General features: G+C 40.8%; 1 protein-coding gene across 1 annotated transcript; it reads left to right on the forward strand.

Annotated features, from left to right (window-relative positions):
• Window positions 1–282: 282 nt before the first annotated feature.
• On the forward strand, window positions 283–21,203 carry uqcc1 (ubiquinol-cytochrome c reductase complex assembly factor 1). The gene is made up of 9 exons (XM_069678165.1): window positions 283–464; window positions 1,771–1,878; window positions 3,293–3,400; window positions 8,870–8,942; window positions 9,734–9,791; window positions 9,893–10,001; window positions 16,526–16,603; window positions 17,015–17,128; window positions 20,163–21,203. The coding sequence occupies exons 1-9, from the start codon at window positions 390–392 to the stop codon at window positions 20,295–20,297; spliced, it is 858 nt and encodes a 285-aa protein (XP_069534266.1). The 5' UTR covers window positions 283–389; the 3' UTR covers window positions 20,298–21,203.
• The last annotated feature ends 1,051 nt before the right edge of the window (window positions 21,204–22,254 follow it).

The raw sequence follows: 22,254 nt of genomic DNA on the forward strand, positions 1-22,254 counted from the left end.
TATTATGAAAATTAAAATGGTTATTTAACCAATACTGTTAAATAAACAATAATGGCAATAAACCAAAATAAGCATACATTCAAGTCAAATAAAAAGTATGGCCTTTTACTTACTTATAAGATCATTGATACGTTTTCTTTGACAATACAAAATGTAAAAAAAAAATTAAAAAAAAAGGGTAAATACCGAGGATTAACAGGAGGAACGTTTCTTTCTGAGTCTTTTTTCTGACCGGACAGGATTCGGCGCCGGACAGATTCCGTTGACATTGCTGAGGAGGAGGAGGAGGGGACAGGACCAGCGTTACCAAACCTAAAGGATTTACTATAGGGAGCCGCAATTTAGTGGCAGCCCGCTTCCTAGCTGTAAAATTAGGATTCTGTGGAGTCATGTATCGGCGGCCGCTGCAGTCTGCCGTCAGAAACTTTGTTAATGTGTCAGCTTCCAGAGCCGCCTACGGAAAGGTAATAACGTTACAGCTAGCGTTAGCTTAGCTGGCTAATAGGATTTAAGCTAAGTAAACTTCCACGCCACAGAGAGTATAACATACTGTAATAAGAGATAACGGTAAAGACACAAAGCCTGGAGATGATAACATGAAGAAATACATAAAATATGGAAAGCTGTTTTCATGTGAGTTTAGGATATTATCAAAACAAACACCACCAACTCACCAAGCATTTATTTAAAAAACAATAAGTTACCTGTGTGGGTTTTCAGCTGGTCTGTGCAGGTGAACTTGACCACACAGGTTAACCGTTAATATACTTTACTGTACGTCAACGTTAACAGCCACTGAAAACATCCACTAACCTCAGATGGAAACAAAAAGTCCACTGACCTAGTTTTACTCAAACCCTTGAAAAACTCCTGGAAGCATGAGCTCAAACTAAAAGTAACTATCAAAAATAATTATAAAAATAATAAAACGACTTCCTGTAACACTAATGTTGTTTTGAGCAGCAGCTTGATTTAATTATTTATGGTAAATCTTGATACCTGTTCTGTTAGACTTCAGCCTAAAGGATTAAATGAGAAAAACAAAAGGCTAAATGCTGCAACTAATTATTATTATATTTTGATTCTGTCTTTTTTTCTTCAACCAGAATATATATAAATCAACAAATTTGCACATTTTTGAGGAAATGTACTTAGTTGTGTCAATCCAGCAGTTATCATTGAAACATACACATCTCTTATGCTGTCCTCCAATGCCCAACAATGCTAGTATTATACCATATTATTAGGCATAATGCTACTTTCACCAGGATAACATTAGAACCATAGTATCTACTCGGACTGGGCCCTGAAAATAGGGCTGTGAAAGATGGAATGTTCTGGATATGACAATGTGATAAAATCCTTGGACAGTTTTACTATATAGATAGAACAAACACAGTAGAAATAGTGAAAACAGCCAGTTAACAGTTCTTTACTTGGAATTGAAATACACGTCACGGTACACGCCCCTTTTCACACTGCAAAGCATGGTTTGAGCTGCTGGTGCCTGAAACTGCTTTATATACTGATTTAGCTGGTTTAACTTTAATTTTATTAGTGCATGCTGTCATGTTGCCATTCTACTAGCACCTTGAGAGAAGTATTTGGTTCCTCTGAACTTTGTGAGCTCAGGGAATATTTAAAAATAAATAGTTTTAAATGTTTTAACTTTGTTCTAAACCAGACATTCTGTATATCTCATTATCTTGGTGCCGTTTTTCTCACCTATTCCTTCTCTTTATTTCTCCTTCTATCTCTGTATCCAACCAGGTGTTAGATCAAGAAGCCTGTTTTGCCAGAGCTTTAGTAGCTTGTCAACTGGCCAGAGTCCCCTCACCCTGTTTAACACCATGTCGGACACTGCACATGAACACACAGGTAAGATGACCTGCACACAAACACAAACAGGTGAAAGGCTGTCTGCCGTGGCTGAAGAAACAGGTTGATTATGCATTCAATCATCATACATGCAAATATGGTTTGACCTGTGTACACGCACGTGAAGAAGCCTTCAAAACCACAGTTTCTCTAGTCACTCAGGTTTTACCCTGCGACCTCCTGCTGTGAGGTCGAAGTGTAAAACACATTTTCCAAACTCTGCATGAGTATCCACTGATGTCTTCGGGCAGCCACTGAGTACTACGAAAGCATGGCTGACACCTTTTACTTCTGCTAATGTGAACTTTATCAAGTTATTTATGTCACATATGATTTTAAGGGGGTTTGTATAATAAGTGTAATTTCCTTTATTGCTCTGGTGTGGATGCAGTCACACCTCATCAAAATCACAGATTGATGATTATGTAGTGAACAGAATATCAAGTTAGTCATCGTTCTTGTCGAGTTCGATATCACTTCAAGTTTTTACATCTTAACTCTAAATTCATTCAGATAAGAAGCGTTATGTTTCTTAAATGAACCTTTTTTTCCCTGTTTGCAGAACTATGTGTTAAAGACTTGCGTGACAGGACTGCACTTGAGTGAATTTCCTCTTTTGGGAAATGTCTCAAGTTCTCTGAAGTCTGCGTGCTACTACAACCGATCTGTGCGTGCTAATGTCTCTTGCATGAAGCTCATTCTGTTAAGGATTATTACAAGTTCCAGTAAACAGGAGAGCAGAACCTACAAGTACAACATTAAGTGTTTCTGCCCTGATACTTACTGATTGCACCGTTTACATTTAGCAGCTCTTGCACAGAAAAAGGCAAAACAGTCCATATATGCTCTTATATAACACTGTATTTAGCAGTTGGCATCATAATCAGTATATAAAACATATATTGGAAACAATTCAGCTAGAAAAAGTTATTGAAGTCATTTTAATGCCAAACTTCTGCGAGCACTAATGAAGGGTAACTGGGGTCATGGTGGCAGTAATAAAACTGTCAAAGCATGAAGACAACATGCAGCTTAGAGTAGGTCACTATATTAATTTACTCAACAGCTGCACTCGGCCAGTAAAGGCCACTCTCCCCAGGTGTGTGTTGTCATACTGAAACTGTGTGTGCTGTTGATTTAATGAGGGTTATACAGACTAAATACAGGCAACATTGAGCCTGTTCAAGATGAAGTTTCTTCTTAGGTAGTGTCACATCTGTCAAGACTGTTTTCACTCCCCCTCATCTTCACTCTTTTCTCTCACCCTCCCCCCCAGAGCACCTTTTATCTCACCCCCTGTTCCCCTCGTCTTTCTGTCTTTACCTCTGACATTTATTTTCTCTTGTTAACCCCTCAGACTCAGTTCTTCTTAACATCCCCTCACTGTTATGTTTTTTTACTTCTCGCCCATCAGCTCTACAGCGTGAAGGAGACGCCCCAGCACACAGAGGAAGAAGTCGGGGCCTTCACGAAGCTCATTGAGGCCATGGGCTTCACTGGACCTCTCAAATACAACAAATGGGTGAGTGATGGTGGAAAGTGGGGAGTTAAAGCTAAGAAGAAGAGCAACGGTTTGAAGGTAGTCGAGACACAAAGGTAAATTTGGAAGAGGTGATTGTTGGATAAAAGCAACAAGGCAGACAAGAAAAGGACAAGAAGTGAACATGTTGCAGGGTTTTACATGGTAGGGATGAATGAATAGATAAAAGCAAGGGTTGGATAGGTCGTTGATGAAGTCTCAAAGCAAAGTGGGTTGCGATATGAATAGTGAAGCTATATGCACGCCCGGTGCAGTTTGAGGGACTGTCGTGCATCAAGGTAAATAGCTGCTCTTGCTATCTAATACTGAATTTAACAGTGTTGTTTCTGAGATAGACTGAAAAAGGAGCCTACACTCTCATCTGAGCTCCTTCTTTCTGTTATGGGAGGTCTCATCTCTGGTTAAGAGAGTTGACTGACCAGTATACCGATTCTACATTGCTCAGTCTAGCTCTACCTGCTAGGTAGCTAATGCTAACTGGTGATACCAGGCTGAAATCCAGAAACACAAAAACAGCAGGAGCCGAGGAATCAGTGGAGTAGAGAGTGGACGTCCCTGCTCCATCTGTGCTGAAGCTTTAAAATGGATGTCTTTGCTTTGTTTTCATAGCTGTGTCGGATGAGGTGCATTCTGATATTGATATCAGAGACAGTTTTGCAGGTAGTTTAGGTTTTTTACTCACCTGTCGTGCACCTAGGAAAACTGATCTTATCTTGTTTTTGTGTTGTTGGTATTTGCAGAGAAAATCTAATAAAGACTAGTTTTAAATGTATTCTAAAATGTATTGGGAGGAGAAACAAACAATTAACAGTAACAGCTCTGGTGTACCAATGACAGTCTCAAAAACAAAGGCTCAGGTTTTCATTGAAAACTTCTTTATGTAATTAAAAAAAACAGGGACTTTGACCTTTCTTGGTCCTGAGCTTGAAAAGATCTTTTTTTCAGTATGAGTTTAACAGACATTGTGACTGTTGGAAGAAGAATCAAATTTCCCTCTCTCAACCCACCACTACTACACTCCACTATATTTTCTTTATACTGTTTTAACGTTTGCTAAGCAGGATGCTGCTTCTCCAGCAGGCACTTGTGTAATACCCCCAGGCTGTAGAAGTATAACTTAAACACACAACACTCACAAATATTTCTAACAAACACCTGTGGACGTTCACTTTTGAGCAGTCAAGAGTAGCGCAAGATTTTATTTTAATGAAGGGATTAGCTGAGAGCACATATACACCAGCATCACATGGTAATAGCTAGCGCTGATCATGATGGCAAAGCAACAACAATATGTACGGTTGAAATTATAAGAATGGATTTAACTTTGCTTCAGAGTTTTATAGGTTATGATAAAACTAACACCACCATCAGAAAACTGCTCTTAGTGCAATGTGAAAATAATGTGTTTAAACACAATAACAGTTGCACCTTTACCTCTTATATAACCTGTTAGTTCAATAACACCATGTCAACACCTAGAGGGAAACACTGGAGGGAGCAAGGCAAAGATAGAAGGAGACGAGAGAGAGAGAGAGGAACAGGGATAAAGGTCAGAAAGATATAAGGGATGTATTGGGTTATTATTTATGGACAGAACAAAAAGGAAAAGACTGCTGTCAGTTTACCGCCTGCAGATAGGAAGATAATTCAGTGTTCGTAAGTGAGCAGAGCGCTGCTGTCACTCACATTTAGAGGACAGTTATATGACTCCAGGGTGTGTGTGCTGGTCACAGGTGAAAAGAAAAGCTCTGATCACCCAGCAGGGAGCTTGACCTTTGGGCTTTCAGCCAGGAATATTCTTCACACAGAGACACACTCCAACAAGTCTTACACCGCTTTTTGAGATTTTTTTCTTCCATAAGTCAAGTGGCGTCATAATTAAAAGGTTGAGGTCATATGTGGCACATAAGTGAAGGTAAATGAGGATGAAGGGCCTTCTTATGTTGCAATAACCTCAAACTCTATTGGAGATGTGCATTTGGACTTTTTTTTTTTTCGCCTAACCGACAAGATTAAAATGTACTTTTTGCATTGGATAAAAGTCTGAGACTATTGCTATTTTAGAAGTTTTTTCTGACTGATAATCGACCCCGTTAACGGTCATTAATGATCAACGATAAGAATTAAAAATCATTTTTAGAACGACCAGCCAGAGACCAACAAGCTCTCCATCATACGCACTCATTCTGATGCACGCTCTCTCTAATACTCACAGAAACACATTCTCTCTCTCACACACACACACACACACACGCACACACACACACACACACACACACACAACTCAGAGGTAAATGTATTATTGTCCCCAGACATAACTACCTGTGGCACGGACAATCCTGCCAACAGATATTAATACACTGTCCGGTGTCAATTATGAATACCGCCGTGTGATCCAGCAGCAACAATAAGTAAATAAACATTTACAGCCGACCTTTCTTTGGTGGTCAGCTCACAGAACTTTACTAAACATAAGATCCTGTCTGGACCTGACGACGAGTTAGGCTGCTGTGCCTCGTGCGTAAACTTTTGTTTCACTCAAAAACAGTCCCTATGTTAACAACAGGCCTACACCAGTCCTTATTATGCAGGAGACAGTTTGTCTGCTGGTTTTGGTTAGGAAATAGCAACATGTGGACATGCTATGGGGTTAGTCTGTCGCGCAGTCTGTTGACTGTGAGACCCGCTGCGGAGAATACCCGCTCAGACGGACCGTGATGTCCGAGATGTGCAACAAAGCTTTGTTTTTTCAGGTTTTTCACTGTTTAGCTGCTCGTTTCATTTTGCTCTCCTATCAGGCTCCGCTCAGCTAACGACAACAAAAAGTGTGTTTCCCAAATATATAAAAGACAACATTTTATTTAACCGTTTAACTGATTGAATTGTTCACATTCTTAACGGTCAGTTAACTGGTTAAAGTCGAATCCCTGTTTGCTATATTTGATATTTTGCAATTGTCAGCCATTGATAAAATAGTGGAGTCTTCAGTTAATCAGATGTGGTGATGTATCATTATGTGTCTTGCACTATATCAATTACTGCAGAATCACAGTATCGTGATATTATCTTTATCGTACGCGACGTATCGTACGTATAAATACATAAGATTTGATAGGACCTTTGTACCATGGCAGGGAGTTGCTTGTGATTTGTAAACACAAACGCGGAATCTGTAAATGAGTCGAAAGGTTTTTTAAATGTTGGAAGTGTCTGAGTGCTATTAACCGAATGTATTTCAAAGGGCTTTGATTGTATGCAGAGAAACAGTCTGTGTGTAGAGGAAAACAGGCACAATGCATCAGCTGTAATGTAATCCCAGAACCCATCGCTAGTAAAGACTGGCTTCTCCATAAGCTTTTCCTGCTCACGGCTAACATGGTGCATGTAACGGAGTTAAACTACTTTAGCCGAAAATGACGCGTGCACGAGTAGTGTAACATTCCTCAAATAATGACATCAACAACAAGTACTCAAGTATTCGTCCCCATGCCTACTTGTCACTACGTTTATTTTACGTTTAAGTCCTGACTGACACGCTATTAGTGACCAGTGGCTTCACACAGCTGCACAAATGTTCTGCCCGAAAACATCCTGAAACAAAAAATAATAAAATAGTCTTAAGTGATGACTGAGGGGGATACTTTTGGTTCAGTTTATACATTGTTTATTATATTATCTTTCTCATTCTACATGAAAGAACTCTGTTGGTATGGAAAACCATGCAGTTTGTGTTGCATCATTTATTAACATTGAACCATCTGTTGATTGTTAACACGTCCATAAATCAAAACAGAAATTGAACCCTGCATGCCTATTAGTTGGCTGCATGTTTAATATGCAGAAAGCCAAACGTTAAATCAAGTCATAAAAAGGCCGTTAATTTGGTTCTGGGTTGTGACTGTTACTTGCATCACGCCCTTGTAGTGAATATGTTTTCCAAGAATTCACACATCACTGAAGCATAAACATTTACAGCCGCAGCAAGTTTTGGTTATGTTGATGGTTTTCAACGAGGTGGCGTGTGTGCAGAGGAATGTGTGTCGTTGTGTCATGTAGTGTTGGGCGACACGTCGGTCTGGAAATGTTTGGCAGGAGCCGTCACACGTCTCTGACCTCATGTCCTGTTTTCTCAGCGGTTTGTGTTGACGTCTGTAGTTTTGATTTTGTCATGGAGTTGTTGCAGTTAAATTGGGGTATGTTGTTTGTGTCAGCCTGCCAACACCACAGCTATTAGCATTATGGATGTAATCAAAGGTGCACAAAATATCCTCAAATCCTGGGAAAAAAACATCAGTCAAAGTGGCTGAATGTGTAAATGTGTTACTTTTTATGTATTTAAAATCTGCCATGTAAATAAACAGGAACCGAGCCGTCTTTCTATGAGGACAGAATTCTGTTACATTTAATGACTGTTGCTCATTAGTTTCCTTTGGCATGGACAGTAGCAAGACAGTGCTGGAGTAGTATTGATTATAACCTTACAACTACAGCTCTTTTAATACTGAAGGTCCACCTACTGGTCTGCACGGTGGTGCAGTGTTTAGCACTGGGGCCTCACAGCTAGAAGGTTACTGGTTCAAATCCCGGTTTGGGCGTAGTGGGCCATTCTGTGTGGAGTTTGCATGTTCTCTTCATGCATGCGTGGGTTCCCTCCGGGTACTCCAGCTTCCTCCCACAGTCCAAAGACATGCTCGTATAAATTCATTACTTTTTGACGCTTAAAAATGAAATTATAAAAAATTTACATGGCTTAATAGCCCCTGTATTTATATTGAATGATATAACGGAGACTGGAGTCTCCAGGGAATCAGGTGGTTAGGTTAAGGTGTGGATATGTGTCCTGATTAAAGAACACGGAACAGACTTTCCCAGTTTGAGTGATTTATTCTGTCTGTGGTCGGTAACAATAATACAAACAAGGTAAGGTATATCAGCATAATGATGAGCACAATACTACAATGCTAAGTTAAGTAATTAAACATATGTAATCAAACATACAGTATGCAGATAAGGAAAGTAATTCCTTACTCAACAGTAACTCAACATTAACTATTAGTGCACAGCTAGCATGCTGCCACACGAGGCTATTAGCTACAGTTAGCAGAGAAGTTACCGCATGTACAATGACGCACATTTTACAAACAACATTACACTCGCCTTACATGCATTTACATGCAGCAAAGACTAATTGTGATACAGGTGAAATGGCAAACAAACCGAGAGGGGAAAAAAAAACCCTCGTACTCAAAACAAAAAACGAAACTGAAAGTAAACCTCCGTGCAGCTCGTTAAGCGGCAGCTCCGATGGCGTCACCCATGCACGACAAACGAGTTGCCATGGAAATAATGCAATAAACAGGCAGGCTCAAACAGCACAGTGCACAGCAACATTGTGGGCTTTCTAACAAACAATGTTAAAGATTTTTGTCCCCTTGTGTCTTGTCTTTGCAGAAAATCAAGATTGCTGCCTTGCGGATGTACACATGCTGTGTAGAGAGAATCAATTATGACGACTTCTTTGAAAGTAAGTGCAGAGCAGCTCCAGTGCTGCAAAAATAAATACACTACACGATAATAACAAATCATAAAACAGAGACAAAGGTCTGAATCTGACAAAAAGGTTCTTCTTCTATTTTAAGGTTTGGAGCCTTATGAAGCACTTAAAGTTTTCATGTTATATACCAATGTACATCCACTGTATGAAAACGCCTTTGAAAATATGATGACTGCTGTTAGCACACACACACACACACACACACACACACACACACACACACACACACACACACACACACACACACACAGACTTAAGTACTAGTCGTGATCCAAACACTGGACAACACTGGAGTTGGCGTTTGTTCCAGTTGAACTGGAGTTGATTGGCGTTCAGGGACACTGTCACCACCTGCATGACGCATTTATTTGACACTTTATTGCCTGGCACAGAGAGACAAACACAGTTGCTCACTAATATTACTCACACACACACACACACACACACACACACTTTGAGCCAGCTTCATTAGTATGCTGCTTTTGAAACCCCGATGGTTCAGAGATGTGATGAAAAGGAAAATGACTTTCCCACGAGAAAGTTTACTTTTTATTTGATCATCAGTTAAAACTTAAATATTTTCAGTTTGACATCCTGACCTTTGTGGTCGCTGGGAACATCTGACACACGTCCCTAAAAAATACTAAAATAATTAATAAATTATCAGATAGTTGCGATTGATTTTCTGCCCCATGACTAATGAATACTTGACCTGTCTGTTAGATGACAAACAGCATGAATTAACGCTGTGTTTATTTCAGAATGCTCCCTCCCCGACACACTCAACTCCTGGTTCTTGGTAGCACAGCTGCATGTATGGTGAGTTACACACGACACATTGCTTCCTTACGGTCCCTTTACTTGATCCCTTGTTTCCTCAGTCCTTGTCCTCTTTGGTTAATTCTCATTTCCTCTGTTAGGATGTGTTTGGTGCGGATGCGTCAGGAGGGCCGAGCAGGGAAGTACATGTGCCGTTACATTGTGCACTCCATGTGGGAAGACGTAGAGCAGAGGAGCAAAATCTTGGGGGTAAGTTCTGTTTGTGTTTGTCTACATGTGTCTACATGTGCCTGTTCCCGCGGAGCTTCATGGTTACCATCAGGTCATTCAGCAGAATTAAGCCGACAAGATCATATGACACCTTTTCCACCATGAACACATACTGTATGTGCACATTACACTGCATGTATCGCCTGATGCACAGCATGCCTCTGATAACAGCCAGGCTCAGTATTTCCTAAATATAGCACACTCGGCCTGATGTCTGTATGTCTATACATGCAGTGTTATGGAAACACAAGTGACCTCTCCCAAGTCCCGTCCCCGTTGTTGATGTTGATTGGTCACTTTGATGGTTGCTTCAGTTGTGTTCAGAAGGGTCAAGCAGTTTGTGTTTGATTATGTCTCAGGCTATACATCAGGAAGCCGACAACAAGGACAACAGTATGCCATGTTAGTCAGCAGATTTCCAACAACCGGTATCACATATGCTGGCGAAGACTTTCTCTTCTGTCAGCTGCTCGTTGTTTACAGTCTGTCTGCAGCTTGAGGCGTGAGAGTGGAGTTTGTGATGAGGGACGGCAGCTATGACTGCATTGTTGTTGCACTCGTATACAGATGTCTTTCTTAGAGATTATTTAAAGGCTAACTTGTGTTCTGCCTCTCCTCTCTCTTTTGCTCTCCATACTGTTTTCCTGCATATAGCCAAAGCCCGCTCATGCAGATTCTGCATTCATAGGCAGATATCTGTATATAGAGAAATCTATTCCAGGGGTTCTCAGGGACCCTTTACAAGGGAGAACATTTTCCAAGGACCCCCCCATAATCGTAACACCGATTAAGCACATGCTTAGGCTACTTCCATTTGCACTATTAGATGCCATTGGAACTATTTGTATTATAAAACTAATCAACCTAAATACTTCAGAGCTGTTTCATAGTGATAAACGGGAAAACATTTAATTTGAATCATCTTGATACCACATGCTTTAAATCAGAGGCTCATTGTATTCAAACTGCTTGTGGAATCAACTTGACAGCATTTATACTTTTCAAGTGATTGATCTTAAAAGGTTTCAGAAAATTAACAGCAGTAAGACACCTGCAGGAGCGGCTCGCTGCGACCTGAGTGAGTCGAGTGATTCCTGACAGATTGACGTGATGTGTCACAATCATGTCAGCTTCTATTGGTCCAAAGCTAACGTGGGTGGGATCTGGACACAATATGCCTGTTTCATTGGTGCAATGTTTGATACAGCACAATTTTATAATTTAGTATAAATGTATTAAAATTATTTTCTGGACCCCCAGGCAGAACTAGCTCAGCGCTTAAAATCGGTGGCTACAATCCTCAATGCGGCGACCCCGGGTTCAACTCCCACCCTCAGCCCTTTGCCGCGTGTCACTGCCACTATCCACTGTCCTCTCTCTAAAATAAAAGGCATAAAAAGCCATAAAAAACAATAATTCCCTTTTAAGCATCCTTTAACAAAAGCTTTTATTCCAGTTTTGTTTTTGCCAAACACAGTTAAGCCACAACAATTTTTTATTCTCTGTTTTGATAAATCTGATTATTTTTTTCAATAATTGGATTGATTGATTGTCTGTCGAACATCAGAAAACAATGAAAAACGGGATAATGATGGTAAAGGTGTTCAGATATCTTGTGTTTGACCAATCAACAATCCAAAAGAGATTCAATTTGTCATGAAACAGAACAGAAAATACACCAGAGAATTTTTGGTATTTGATATTTAAAAATGAAGTGATGAACAAAGTTTCAGATGAATCCTGTCTGAATAAGAAACGTGTTTACGTGTTTCTGATGTAGAGATACGACTGCAGCAGTGTAGTTCGAGCCGTTCATGTGATTGTGCACAGCCACAGCAGCACAGTCTGACTGTTGGGTTGTACTGTGTCTCTGAATAGTTGGTCTTTCTGACAATAACTAAATGTCATTCTGTTAAATAAATATTCATTATTTCAGAATGATTTCCGCTTTGGACTGATGCAACAGTGCATTAAGTTTTATTCGTGACATTGCATGCTACACATGATGCGGGTTTTGTTTATTTAAAGTTTGACATCAGCATAATTGTGCCAGAAGTTCTCAACCCGAGAGTTTAGCCAAATCCCTGGAGAGCGAGGCCTGGCTGCGGTGGCCGTGTCCACAAAGCTGCTCCTCTATTCTTTCTCAGCAGAGCAGCTCCAGGAAGTGTCGCTCATTGACATCACAGACTTAAATCTTGGCTTTGCTCACGAGTGGTTTTCAGAAAGACTTTCTCATACGCAAATTATACTGGAATTAACTCAGAGTTCACAGGGGAAAACATGCCGCAGTGGCTTGTGTATTTGTGATATTTGACTGTTGCTAAAAAGTGCATGCATTGCACTGTTGCCTTTTTGAATATGACAGTAAGTGTAAACGTTTTGTTAGAAAACGGGAGTCAAATACATAAAAGGGCAAAGACATTTTAATCCATCTGCAACACGTGCTGATACAGAAATACTTTTGACCTGACCCACTGAAAGTCACATCCTTGTTCAGGCCGGTGCGCTGTTCATGTAGATTTCCAAAGTTGTGCCAAGAGAGGCAAGTGTTTGTTTTTAAAGTCCTAAACAATGTATCACGGGTCTCCCACCATGTTTAATGCCTTTTTGAAATAATAAAACAGACTAACAAGTATAGAACCTTTACAGATGTAGTCTGTCCTTTTCAAGAGTTTTGCATAAACAAAAAGATCAAGTGTGTTTTGGGTCAAAGGTCAGGGGTTCAAATCTGAATCTTGAATCTTTTAATGAACATTAAAAATGCCAAAAGAGTGTATTTAATTTTGGTTGCTTGAGAAGCAGTGTTTATTTTGACAGCTATTTTAGATTTGATCTTAGTCTTTAAATGAAAAGTCTTCTAGTTAATACAACACAAGCAACGATCGAGACAGGAGGGTTGGTGGCTGGTGCCAACAGGCAGTGTATAGGGCGTTTTTTATTATTTTTTTAATAATAATAATAATCATCATCAGCAACATCAAATAGATCAGTATAGTCATCATCATCATCATCATGAAAATCCTAGTCAGCATAAACTACATCCTCGATGTCATCATCATCAATAGCATCAATATCATTAAGGTCAGAGGTGTTCATAAAGAGCTGGGTCTTTAGCTTCTTCTTAAAGGTCAAAGGGACTCTGCGGACTGAATGGAGTTTGGTAGCTCGTTCCAACACCAGAGGACGACTGAGGAGAAGAGTCCAGTTAGAGACTCAGGGCCCTGTTGTGATGGGAGAACCAGGCGCCTTTCATTGGCAGAGCGTAGTGGGCGGGACGGAGTGTAGACTGGATGTTTATCAAAGATTTACTATTAGCTCGTCAACGCCTCGTCTACATCATAGATAAAAGATCGTTGACAAACATTTATCGGCATAATTTTCAGTTACGAAATTAACACTGTTGAGAAGGCAGTGGTACTGCATTTTTAAGAGGACCACTTTCTTTGACAAAATAAATATATTTCTTCTCAAAATATTGGAGGTCCATGATTCATAATGATGAAGCTGACTTTAAACACTACAGCCAGGATCGGTGACTTCAGATAAGCCAGCATTTCCTGAATTTGCACTCCCTCCTCTGCACTAATATGAGTCATCTCAGGTTGCCAGATCATTTCATTCAGACCAACTGAATTTGATTGGTCAAACTTGCCAATCAAGTTTTGTCAAGCATTAGACACCAACAAATGCCTGACATTTTCAGCAGGTATCCACAGGCACAACATTTTAACATGTAGCTGAGGCGAGTCAGTCACTCTGGTTTGGGGCCTAAAGGTCAGGTCTCCACTCTGCCTGTTTAGAGAAAACACACATAATCCAAGTCACTTAATATGTACTTATAAAATAAGCTTGGTGGCAGCTTAACACTAGAACAATCAACTCTGAGGTATTCATGATGTTAATCAAGTAGGATGTTTGAACTGCAGCCAAGGTTCAGGAGGCTTCACATATGAGGTCTTTAGTTTAGCTCACTTTGTTTTGTGTGACAGAAAGAGGTCAGAGATGAGAAATTACAGAGTGGTTTGTGAGGTCACTCTCGGTGTGTGTGCTCGCATGCATTGGGCGGAGCACAGGGGGGTACATGTTTGGGGGGGTGTGTGTGTGTGGTAGGTGTTTTCACAGCTGCACATGTGAACTTTTGTCAGTGCGTGTACATGTCCCTATGTGCTGGCACAAGCCAACACACGTGACAGCGAATTAAAAACACTACATCAATTTGACCCTGACACAAACCTTAACTCCAACGCACAACACTGTCTGAAATTTAAACCAAAACACCAGACCATAGCTCGTAGTAATAACATGTGCGTCTGCAGAAAACAATATCATTGGCATCATTGAACATCAGGAATATAACAAAGACACTCAAAGAGAATACTAACGGTAGAAAAGTGTTGCTTGAAAAAAGGACAAAGAAAAAGAAAGGGGAAAATGTTCGAGAGGAGAAAGTAAAAAGGGAAAAAGGAAGTAATTATAGCAGAAAAAGAGCCTCAGTTCTGACCTTTCTTAAAGGACAAGTGACTCAGCGAATGGATGAACACTGACCTTCCTTGTAAACACAGTGGGGGTTGGATGGTCTCTGCCTTAGAGTGGATGTATGTTGAGAGCTCTATACTCTCATATTGGTGTTTTTAGCTCTGGAAGGATGAAACATAAAGATCATGTCACTTATTTCTGCGATGGTTCTAAAGCTGAAATAAAAGCCACCGTCTTTCTCTGTGTGTCTCGAACCAAAGAAACCTACACACACACAATGTTCCGAACCGAGCTCTACATCAGCAGCACATGTATTTTTACAACACACACAACCGGCACCATTGATTGGAGTTGCTCTTGGGTTTCATGCTAATTGTGGTAAGAAGCAGTAAAAACATTGGTCATTTTCTCCATGTTCATAATTACTGCTGCAACCAGCCGAAACCAACCAACCGACTGTTCTGTCCCTCTTTCACACGTAAACTGCTGCTGCAGCTCACAGGAGACTCGCTGGATTCTACTGACGTTATTTGCAGAATTATTCTGGGTATAAACTTCCAAAGCATGACTTTGACATTAACTTCCCAGCCCAGCTTTGTTTATTGAGAGGGTTCTGTAGACTAAGGCGGGGACGCAGGTTTTTTAACAGATGGTAGCTGCATGGCTCTATCGATGGCAGAGCCTCATCAGCTGAAATATTTTACAATATCTCACAATCATTGCTGTCAAATTTGGTACAGACATTTCTTTCCCCTCAGGATGAGTCCTTCTGACTTTGGTGATGCCCAAAGTGTTTAATTATCCAGTAAAATATCTCATCTTGTACTTCAGATTGACATTTGTCCTCTCACTCACCCACTCATACAATGACGGCAGAAGGCTGCCACACTAGTCAGCCTGACCATTTAGAGCAATTTGGGTTTCAGTGTCTTGCCAAAGCACTTTTTGGCATGCGTACCAACCCTGCGGTTAGTGGACGGCCCACTCTACCTCTTCAGCCACAGCTGCTGACCACGACTAGATGTAAAGGCACAAATTGAATTCAGACCTTTGTGGTTTCTGGAAGATGGATCCTGACAACTTTGGCAATTCTGAGCTTTTTACTGTAGAGCCACCAAGAGGTTGTCATTTCTGGCTATTAGTGAAGTATGTCATCTACTGTGGATGGTCCTGGTCCTTTCAGTATCAATTGTTCCAACTTTGGTGATAGCATACTATATGCTAAACCAAGATGGTGAACATTTTCAACATTAAACCTGCTAAACCTCATGCTAATGCTAAACATCAGCATCAAGGAGGACGTATCTTTGTAGGCAAACCTCTGAAGTTACCTTCGCTCCAAAAAGCAAATGGCATTTTCCATTGGCCTTGGGAATTTAGCCGTGTCGTGATTATAATATCTTTAGTACAGTAAGACCGAACAAATGCACTAACCATTGGTATAAAGCATTAGGCTATAATTGAACTTCGCCAACGTGGCATGACTTGAACATCACCACCCCTGAGCCTCTAACTTGTCAGTGTTCAGCCTGATGTTGTTTAATGCCCCAGACAACCTCTGTGTTCCCACGCAGCCGCTCTTTTTTAAAGCAGTGCTTTAAAATGCCTTCGTCTAGTATCTGTATTTTCATAGTCTAGTACTTAACATTGTATTTGGATGTCGTACAACAAATCATGATAATCTCCTGAGCAAAATGCTTCCAAGTTTAAGGGCTCATTTCTGTGTATAACTCTGCTGTGTATGCTGATGTTAGCATGAAGTCCAAAGCACTGCTGTGTCTTAGTTCAGCCTCACAGAGTTGTTCATATGTTGCACTCATATAATCAAAATTTGAATGTTGGGGGCGCTGGTTTAGCTCAGCTGGTGAAACATCTATCCTATCAAATAAAGGCAAAGAATCTTTAAAAAAGAAAGGAAAGCATTTGAATGATAGCTTATTAATAAGAAAATGGTGTTAGTTAGAGATGGATATCTTGTAACGGTATTTCATGTGTGTTTTTTTTCTGTCTCTCTCTTTTGTTTCTAGATCGATGCCATCCATAGAAAGGAAGCAACTAAAGTGATGACAGAGACGTTCTACGCTGCAATATTTGGATATGATGAGGTGAGAAATACACACGCGCTGAGGGGCATCAGAGAGGGTTACTCACATCCTTGAATGTTGCTTTGAGACTGTGTAAAATAAAGAAAAAAAATTGCTCCAGAACGTCTTTAAACTGTACTTTAGATATCGTTCTTACATTAAAACACTGATGGATGATAGTGGAGGCATACAACCTAATCCTGACTAAACAACTCTCACTATATTACAGATGTGGCTCCTGAATAAAAGACTTCTGAAATGTTTCCAGTAGACGTGAAAAGACAAATCTCCCCTTCTGTTTATACACTGTCAAAACATCACAGACAGATTCATTTTTAACTTGAGCCACGTTGAGCTCTCTGATCTGATTGCATCATGACAATAACAGAAGCTGTGTGCTCTAATAAGACAGGATGAATATTTGTGTTGCAGGGAATCCTGTCTGATGACTGTGTGCTGGCTGCAGCTCTGTGGAGGAACCTGTTCAACCGTGAGTGTGAAGACCCCAAACAGCTGGAGCTCGTGGTGGAGTACGTACGCAAACAGGTAGGTTTGTGTACACCTTCAGCTTATACTGTATATACTTGCTCCAGTGTGTGAAGTCCTCCAACCGTGTATACAGATATATGTAATCTGGGCAGCGTGTAACAAACAATGCTGCCAATTTAAACTCTAACAAGTCAGAGACGCACGGTTCATATGTAGCATCCTTACAGCCGTATATAAATGACCTGTAACTAGCTCCAGTGAAATGATGCTCTAACATTGATGCATCGTAGTTATGATATTAGAATGAATGTTAGCTGTTGGTATTCAGAGAGCGCGCCCCACGCTACAACCCAACACTCCCTGTTCTACCCATTCCTGCGACCCCCTCCCCCACTGAGCACCTTCCCTCTTTGCTAACCTCCTCACCTCCTCCTCTCTCTCCGCTCTGTATATTTTCTTTGCCTCTGTGAGAGTGAAAACACTCTCCTGCTTTCAGAAACACCTGCAGGCCTCCATCTGCTGCCGGGGCCATGTAGTCCCGGACCTCCCCTCTCCTTTTAACTCCACTTCCTTTCATCCGCTCTCTACGGCCTCTCTGTTAGCGATTCTGTTTACAACAAGCTGCTGCCTGAACTTTTAATATTCATGTCGTCTCAACACATCGACCGTCTGCTGAGTCCCCGCTTTAATGCATTCGTACTCTCACGAGCCAAGACGCAGCAAAAACACACACAGACTCAGGTGTGTCAAAGGTCATGGAAGCGGTGTCTAACTCAATCAGCCAATAAAGTGTCCCCTGCTGCCTGTTTGCGTGTATGTGTGTGTTTGCATGCGTCTAACGTCAGAAAGAAAAACAAATGACACACTTCATGGGATCTGTGTGTGTGTGTGTGTGTCTCTCCTGACACCCTTTAATGTAAAACACCAACACACACACACACACACACACACACACACACACACCAACCAATGCAGGCACACACATTCACATCAAGAAAACACGTTTGTCAGGTTAATTGTTATTACGCCATCATAAGTGTAACACATAAACCTGCTGTTACTGACAACATGAAAGACACACACACACACACACACACACATACACACACACACAGTATTGGAATGTTTTTTCAACTCACACACACACTGATATGTGCACATGTTTTCCCCCCCATTTGCAGAGCGATGCATCTTTTCACTCTAACGATCTTTGTATGAATGCAGACTCCAACATTTTGTTTTTGATGTTTGTTTAAAAAAGAATCGATTCTTCATTTCTTTAATCGTACCATCAGGTTGGCTTTGGAAGTGTTTTTACCAAGTAAACCTCAACCTTCCTCCTTTACTTAAAATCCTATATTTCCCAGAATGCCCTTTGACAGCCTCTAGAGAGAGGTCATTCAACTGACCCTTCCCAAGTTGAATCCCTTTTCTGCTCACCTGCCTTCCTGCCGAACCGCTCTCTGTTCTGCCGTTCTTTATGGTCCTGTCTTACCGTTTACAATCTAACATGGTTGTTTGGGCTCACAGAAGTGTTAGGGATGGTTACAGATTAAGTTTTTTCTTTCATTTATAGTTACCTAAAATCCGGCTGTTTTGGGAGGTATCCCAGGAGGTAAAAGGTTTCCTATAGCTGCTATTTATCCAATCCAATCCACTTTATTTACATAGCACATTTTATAAATCATCAAAGTTTACCAAAGTGCTGCACAATGAAATTAAAAATGAATAACAGTAAAATGCATAGAAACATTAACAGCACGCAGGAAGAAACTGTAAAAAACATAAACATAAAAATACAGTAATAAGACGACAGAAATGAGGCAGAAAGACAAAGAGCACAAAAACTCTCATGTTGGGTTAAAAGCCAAAGAATAAAAGTCACTTAAATGCTCGGTCACCTCTAGTTTTCAGCCTTGTCTTAGGAACAACAAGAAGCAGCTGATCAGCGGACCTCAGAGACCTTTATGATTTATGTTATAAACATGCAGGAGGTCAGAGATGTACTGAGGTGCTGACCCATTTAAAGATTTAAAAACAAACAACAAAATCTTAAAATGAATCCTGAAACGAACAGGGAGCCGGTGGAGGGAGGCCCGGATTGAGGTCATGTGTTCTCGCTTACGGCTGCCCGTAAAAAGCCGAGCAGCAGCACTTTGGACTCACTGTAAGCGTGCGTGAGAGGCCTGGTTAACGCCAACATGAAGAGCATTACAGCGGTCCAAACGAGCACAGATGGAAGCATGAGTCATTCGCTCAAAATCATTCAAACATCAAAACACTTAATCTTCAATAAAAGCGTCAAATGATAAAAACTAGATTTAACAGAGTTTATCTGTTGATCCAATTATTATTAAAAACGTGTTTACAAGTTATTTCAACACTACTGAAATTTCACTTGATTTAAAACACAAATTTCAGCCTACCATCTGTTTTCACCATGTCGAGGCTGCAGTCCTGCTAGCTCCCAGTGCTGTAGCTAGCGGTAGCTTGCAGCCCACAGTAACGTTGATTGTTGTGAGGATGGCGACTGCAATGGCGATCATGCCGGTGCATGTCCGTGATGAAGCGTTAGCTACAATCAAGTTTGCACAGCACTGCAGCATATTAGGAAATAGGGGACGTTGTAGCAGCTCAGACCCGGTAACAGTTTAATGCGGTGACGTGGAGTCACCACTTAACCGGACAGCGCCATCGTCTGGGTAAAATACCGTAACACACTGGTATATTGTTCGCACCCGTTTTTCAGGACGCAGCCCACTTTTTAGATGGAAAACAATGTATCAAAAAATGCGTCTTAAACCCAAAATTTAACGGTAAGTCTAAAAGTGACAAAATTGTGATTAAATTAAACTGATCAAATAAACAATAAAAAAGAGTGAGGAGATGCTGTAAGTATTTAATGCTAGCAACATATTTCAGTCAGAATCAAGTTTTTGGTCCTCTGCAGTAAACACCAGAACAGTCGCTGACCTTTGACCTCTTTATTACATGCTTGTGACATTGATGGGCCCGCAGTTCCACTCTGCTGCTGCTCTGTGCGCCCCAGCTGAAGCATTTACTGTAAACATGCTCCTTCTGCTCTGTGTAGATGCAGTACATCGACGCTCTGGACGGGGAGGACCTGCTGCTGACAGGAGAGGTGAAGTGGCGCCCTCTGGTGGAGGAGAACGCACAGAGCATCCTGAAGGTGGCCTCGCCCACGTATAATGACACCGGACTGTGAGACGAAGAGACAGGCGCCTGTTTCCTCTCATCCAAAGTCCTCTCCTTCTGACCTCTTCCCTCCCCGCTGCTCCTTTCCTTTACCCGACGTGTGTCTCTTTCCTTTCTCCTTCCTATAATCATGCAACGTCTCTGTGCTCTTCTCTATTATATAAGGAGGGATTTTAAATTTGACATAAAGTCTGTTGCTGTAACTTTTTTCTCCACTCCTTCTTTTTGTTTGTTTTTTTTCCTCTTGTATACCTTAAACACAGTTTCTTCCTCTCCTTCTTTCCCGCCTCTTTTCCCACATGATCAATCCACCAGAAGCCTGTTTCTGGAGGTCCAGCGTAGTCAAGATAGACAGTCAGGGATCTATTTCACACACTTCTCGTATACCCATCAATCATCGAAAAAACAAGCCGGCCAAAAAACCAGGAAATGCCATGCATAATCATCATCATCCTAAAACATTGTCCTGTCGGTTTTGAGAGCCTCCTCAAACTGTTGAACTATGAGGGAGAAACACACACCAGAAGAGAACAACACTGTATTTATATTTTCTTTGTTTTCCATGAACGCCACTCTGTGTTTGATTTTTGTATACCTCCATGTTTACGCTCTTCTCCTGCAGAGGTTTAATTCTCCTTCACTGTACATTACATAAAGTTTCACTCTAAATAATGAAGTTAGGTGACGTGAAAAAATGCTTCTCGCGAGCAAATGCAGGATTTCAGCGGGTAATGGATCTCTTTGTCTTTGTAAGAGAATGTTTCTCTGTAAGATCAGCTGTTTGTCTCTCTCTCTCTTCATGTGACGCTCTCAGACCCGGACAGGAAGCAGAGCTCTTAAAGACGTATGTGTCATCACTGCTTTAAAAACATTTGTTTTTGTTTTTAAAAGACGATTAATAAAATGTTCTCTGGATGTAAAAGAGGTTCTGACGTCTTCGTCTGTGTATCGAAACTAACTTTCAGAGTCGAGGTTTTTAGCCGAGCTGGCTAACTTCATCTTTCTGAGTGAAATACAGAATTTTTCAGATTTCAACCTTATCTCCGTCTGTCCAAGTAAGATATATAGAGTCAGTATGATGTTCTGTGTTTCATGGGAGCAGCTCAGCTTTGTAGTCTCCACCTTCCCTCGTGTTGCCAACTAGCTTTGAAGCTAAGCTAAGAAGAAACACAGACACAGGCATCACAGAAACTACATTTTCAGACATTTTCAGAGTCTGTTTCAAAGTAGTTTGTCTCATTGTGTGTGTTAACTTTTTTTAAAACAATATTTTGATGTTTTTAGATTTAGTATTTTCTTTTGCAAACTGAAGAGTTGCACGTAGCCTTTTGACGTAGTTCTAAGAGCAGTTTTTATCTTATTTTACACTGCGCATGTGAATTTGACAACATGAGCAGCATTTAAGCAGAAAAGCGCTGCAAATACAAAAGTGTTAATGTTGCTCCATAAGATTACTTGACTTGGCAGGCTAATAATAAGCAAAATGCTAACGCTACATTAGCAGCAGATCTCTAGTAATAATGTCTGAATCATGCAATCACAATGTTAAAATAAACCAACATAAACTTACATTTTAGCACATTTTCCAACAGCACTGAGGAAAAGTTGAAATGAGTCACAAACCGTGGCAACAACAAACATGTCCCAGCTGTGTCTGCTCGGCTTCTTCACTTTTTATTGAGCCCCAGAATCGGTTCCTGCAGTTTCCTTGTCGTCTGGGCCCCTTGCAGTGTTTTTGTTTTTGCTGTGCGTTTTCTGAATGCTGCGTGCGTGTGGTAAAATGAAAAAGATTCTGAAGTTGCTGTGCGTTGAGCTCTCAGGGCCACCGTACTGTCTTAAAATCTGCACAATCGCTGCAGTATCAGTTTTCTAATCACTTGTGTTTTGCTCTCCTGCTCGATCTCATAAATGTTCTCTCATATCATCAAAGTGAGACAAATAAATGTCCCTCACAAAGACAAACACAT

Source organism: Semicossyphus pulcher, unplaced genomic scaffold (genome assembly GCF_022749685.1).
Source record: "Semicossyphus pulcher isolate SPU_LCO1_2020_fin unplaced genomic scaffold, fSemPul1.0.p SCAF_3, whole genome shotgun sequence".
NCBI lineage: Eukaryota > Metazoa > Chordata > Actinopteri > Labriformes > Labridae > Semicossyphus > Semicossyphus pulcher.

Coding starts and splice junctions, on each gene's coding strand:
- uqcc1 (XM_069678165.1), top strand. CDS start 390: ATGTATCGGCGGCCGCTGCAGTCTGCCGTCAGAAACTTTGTTAATGTG. Junction 3,401..8,869: donor CTCTCAAATACAACAAATGG/GTGAGTGATGGT, acceptor TTGTCTTTGCAG/AAAATCAAGATTGCTGCCTT. Junction 8,943..9,733: donor TTATGACGACTTCTTTGAAA/GTAAGTGCAGAG, acceptor TGTTTATTTCAG/AATGCTCCCTCCCCGACACA.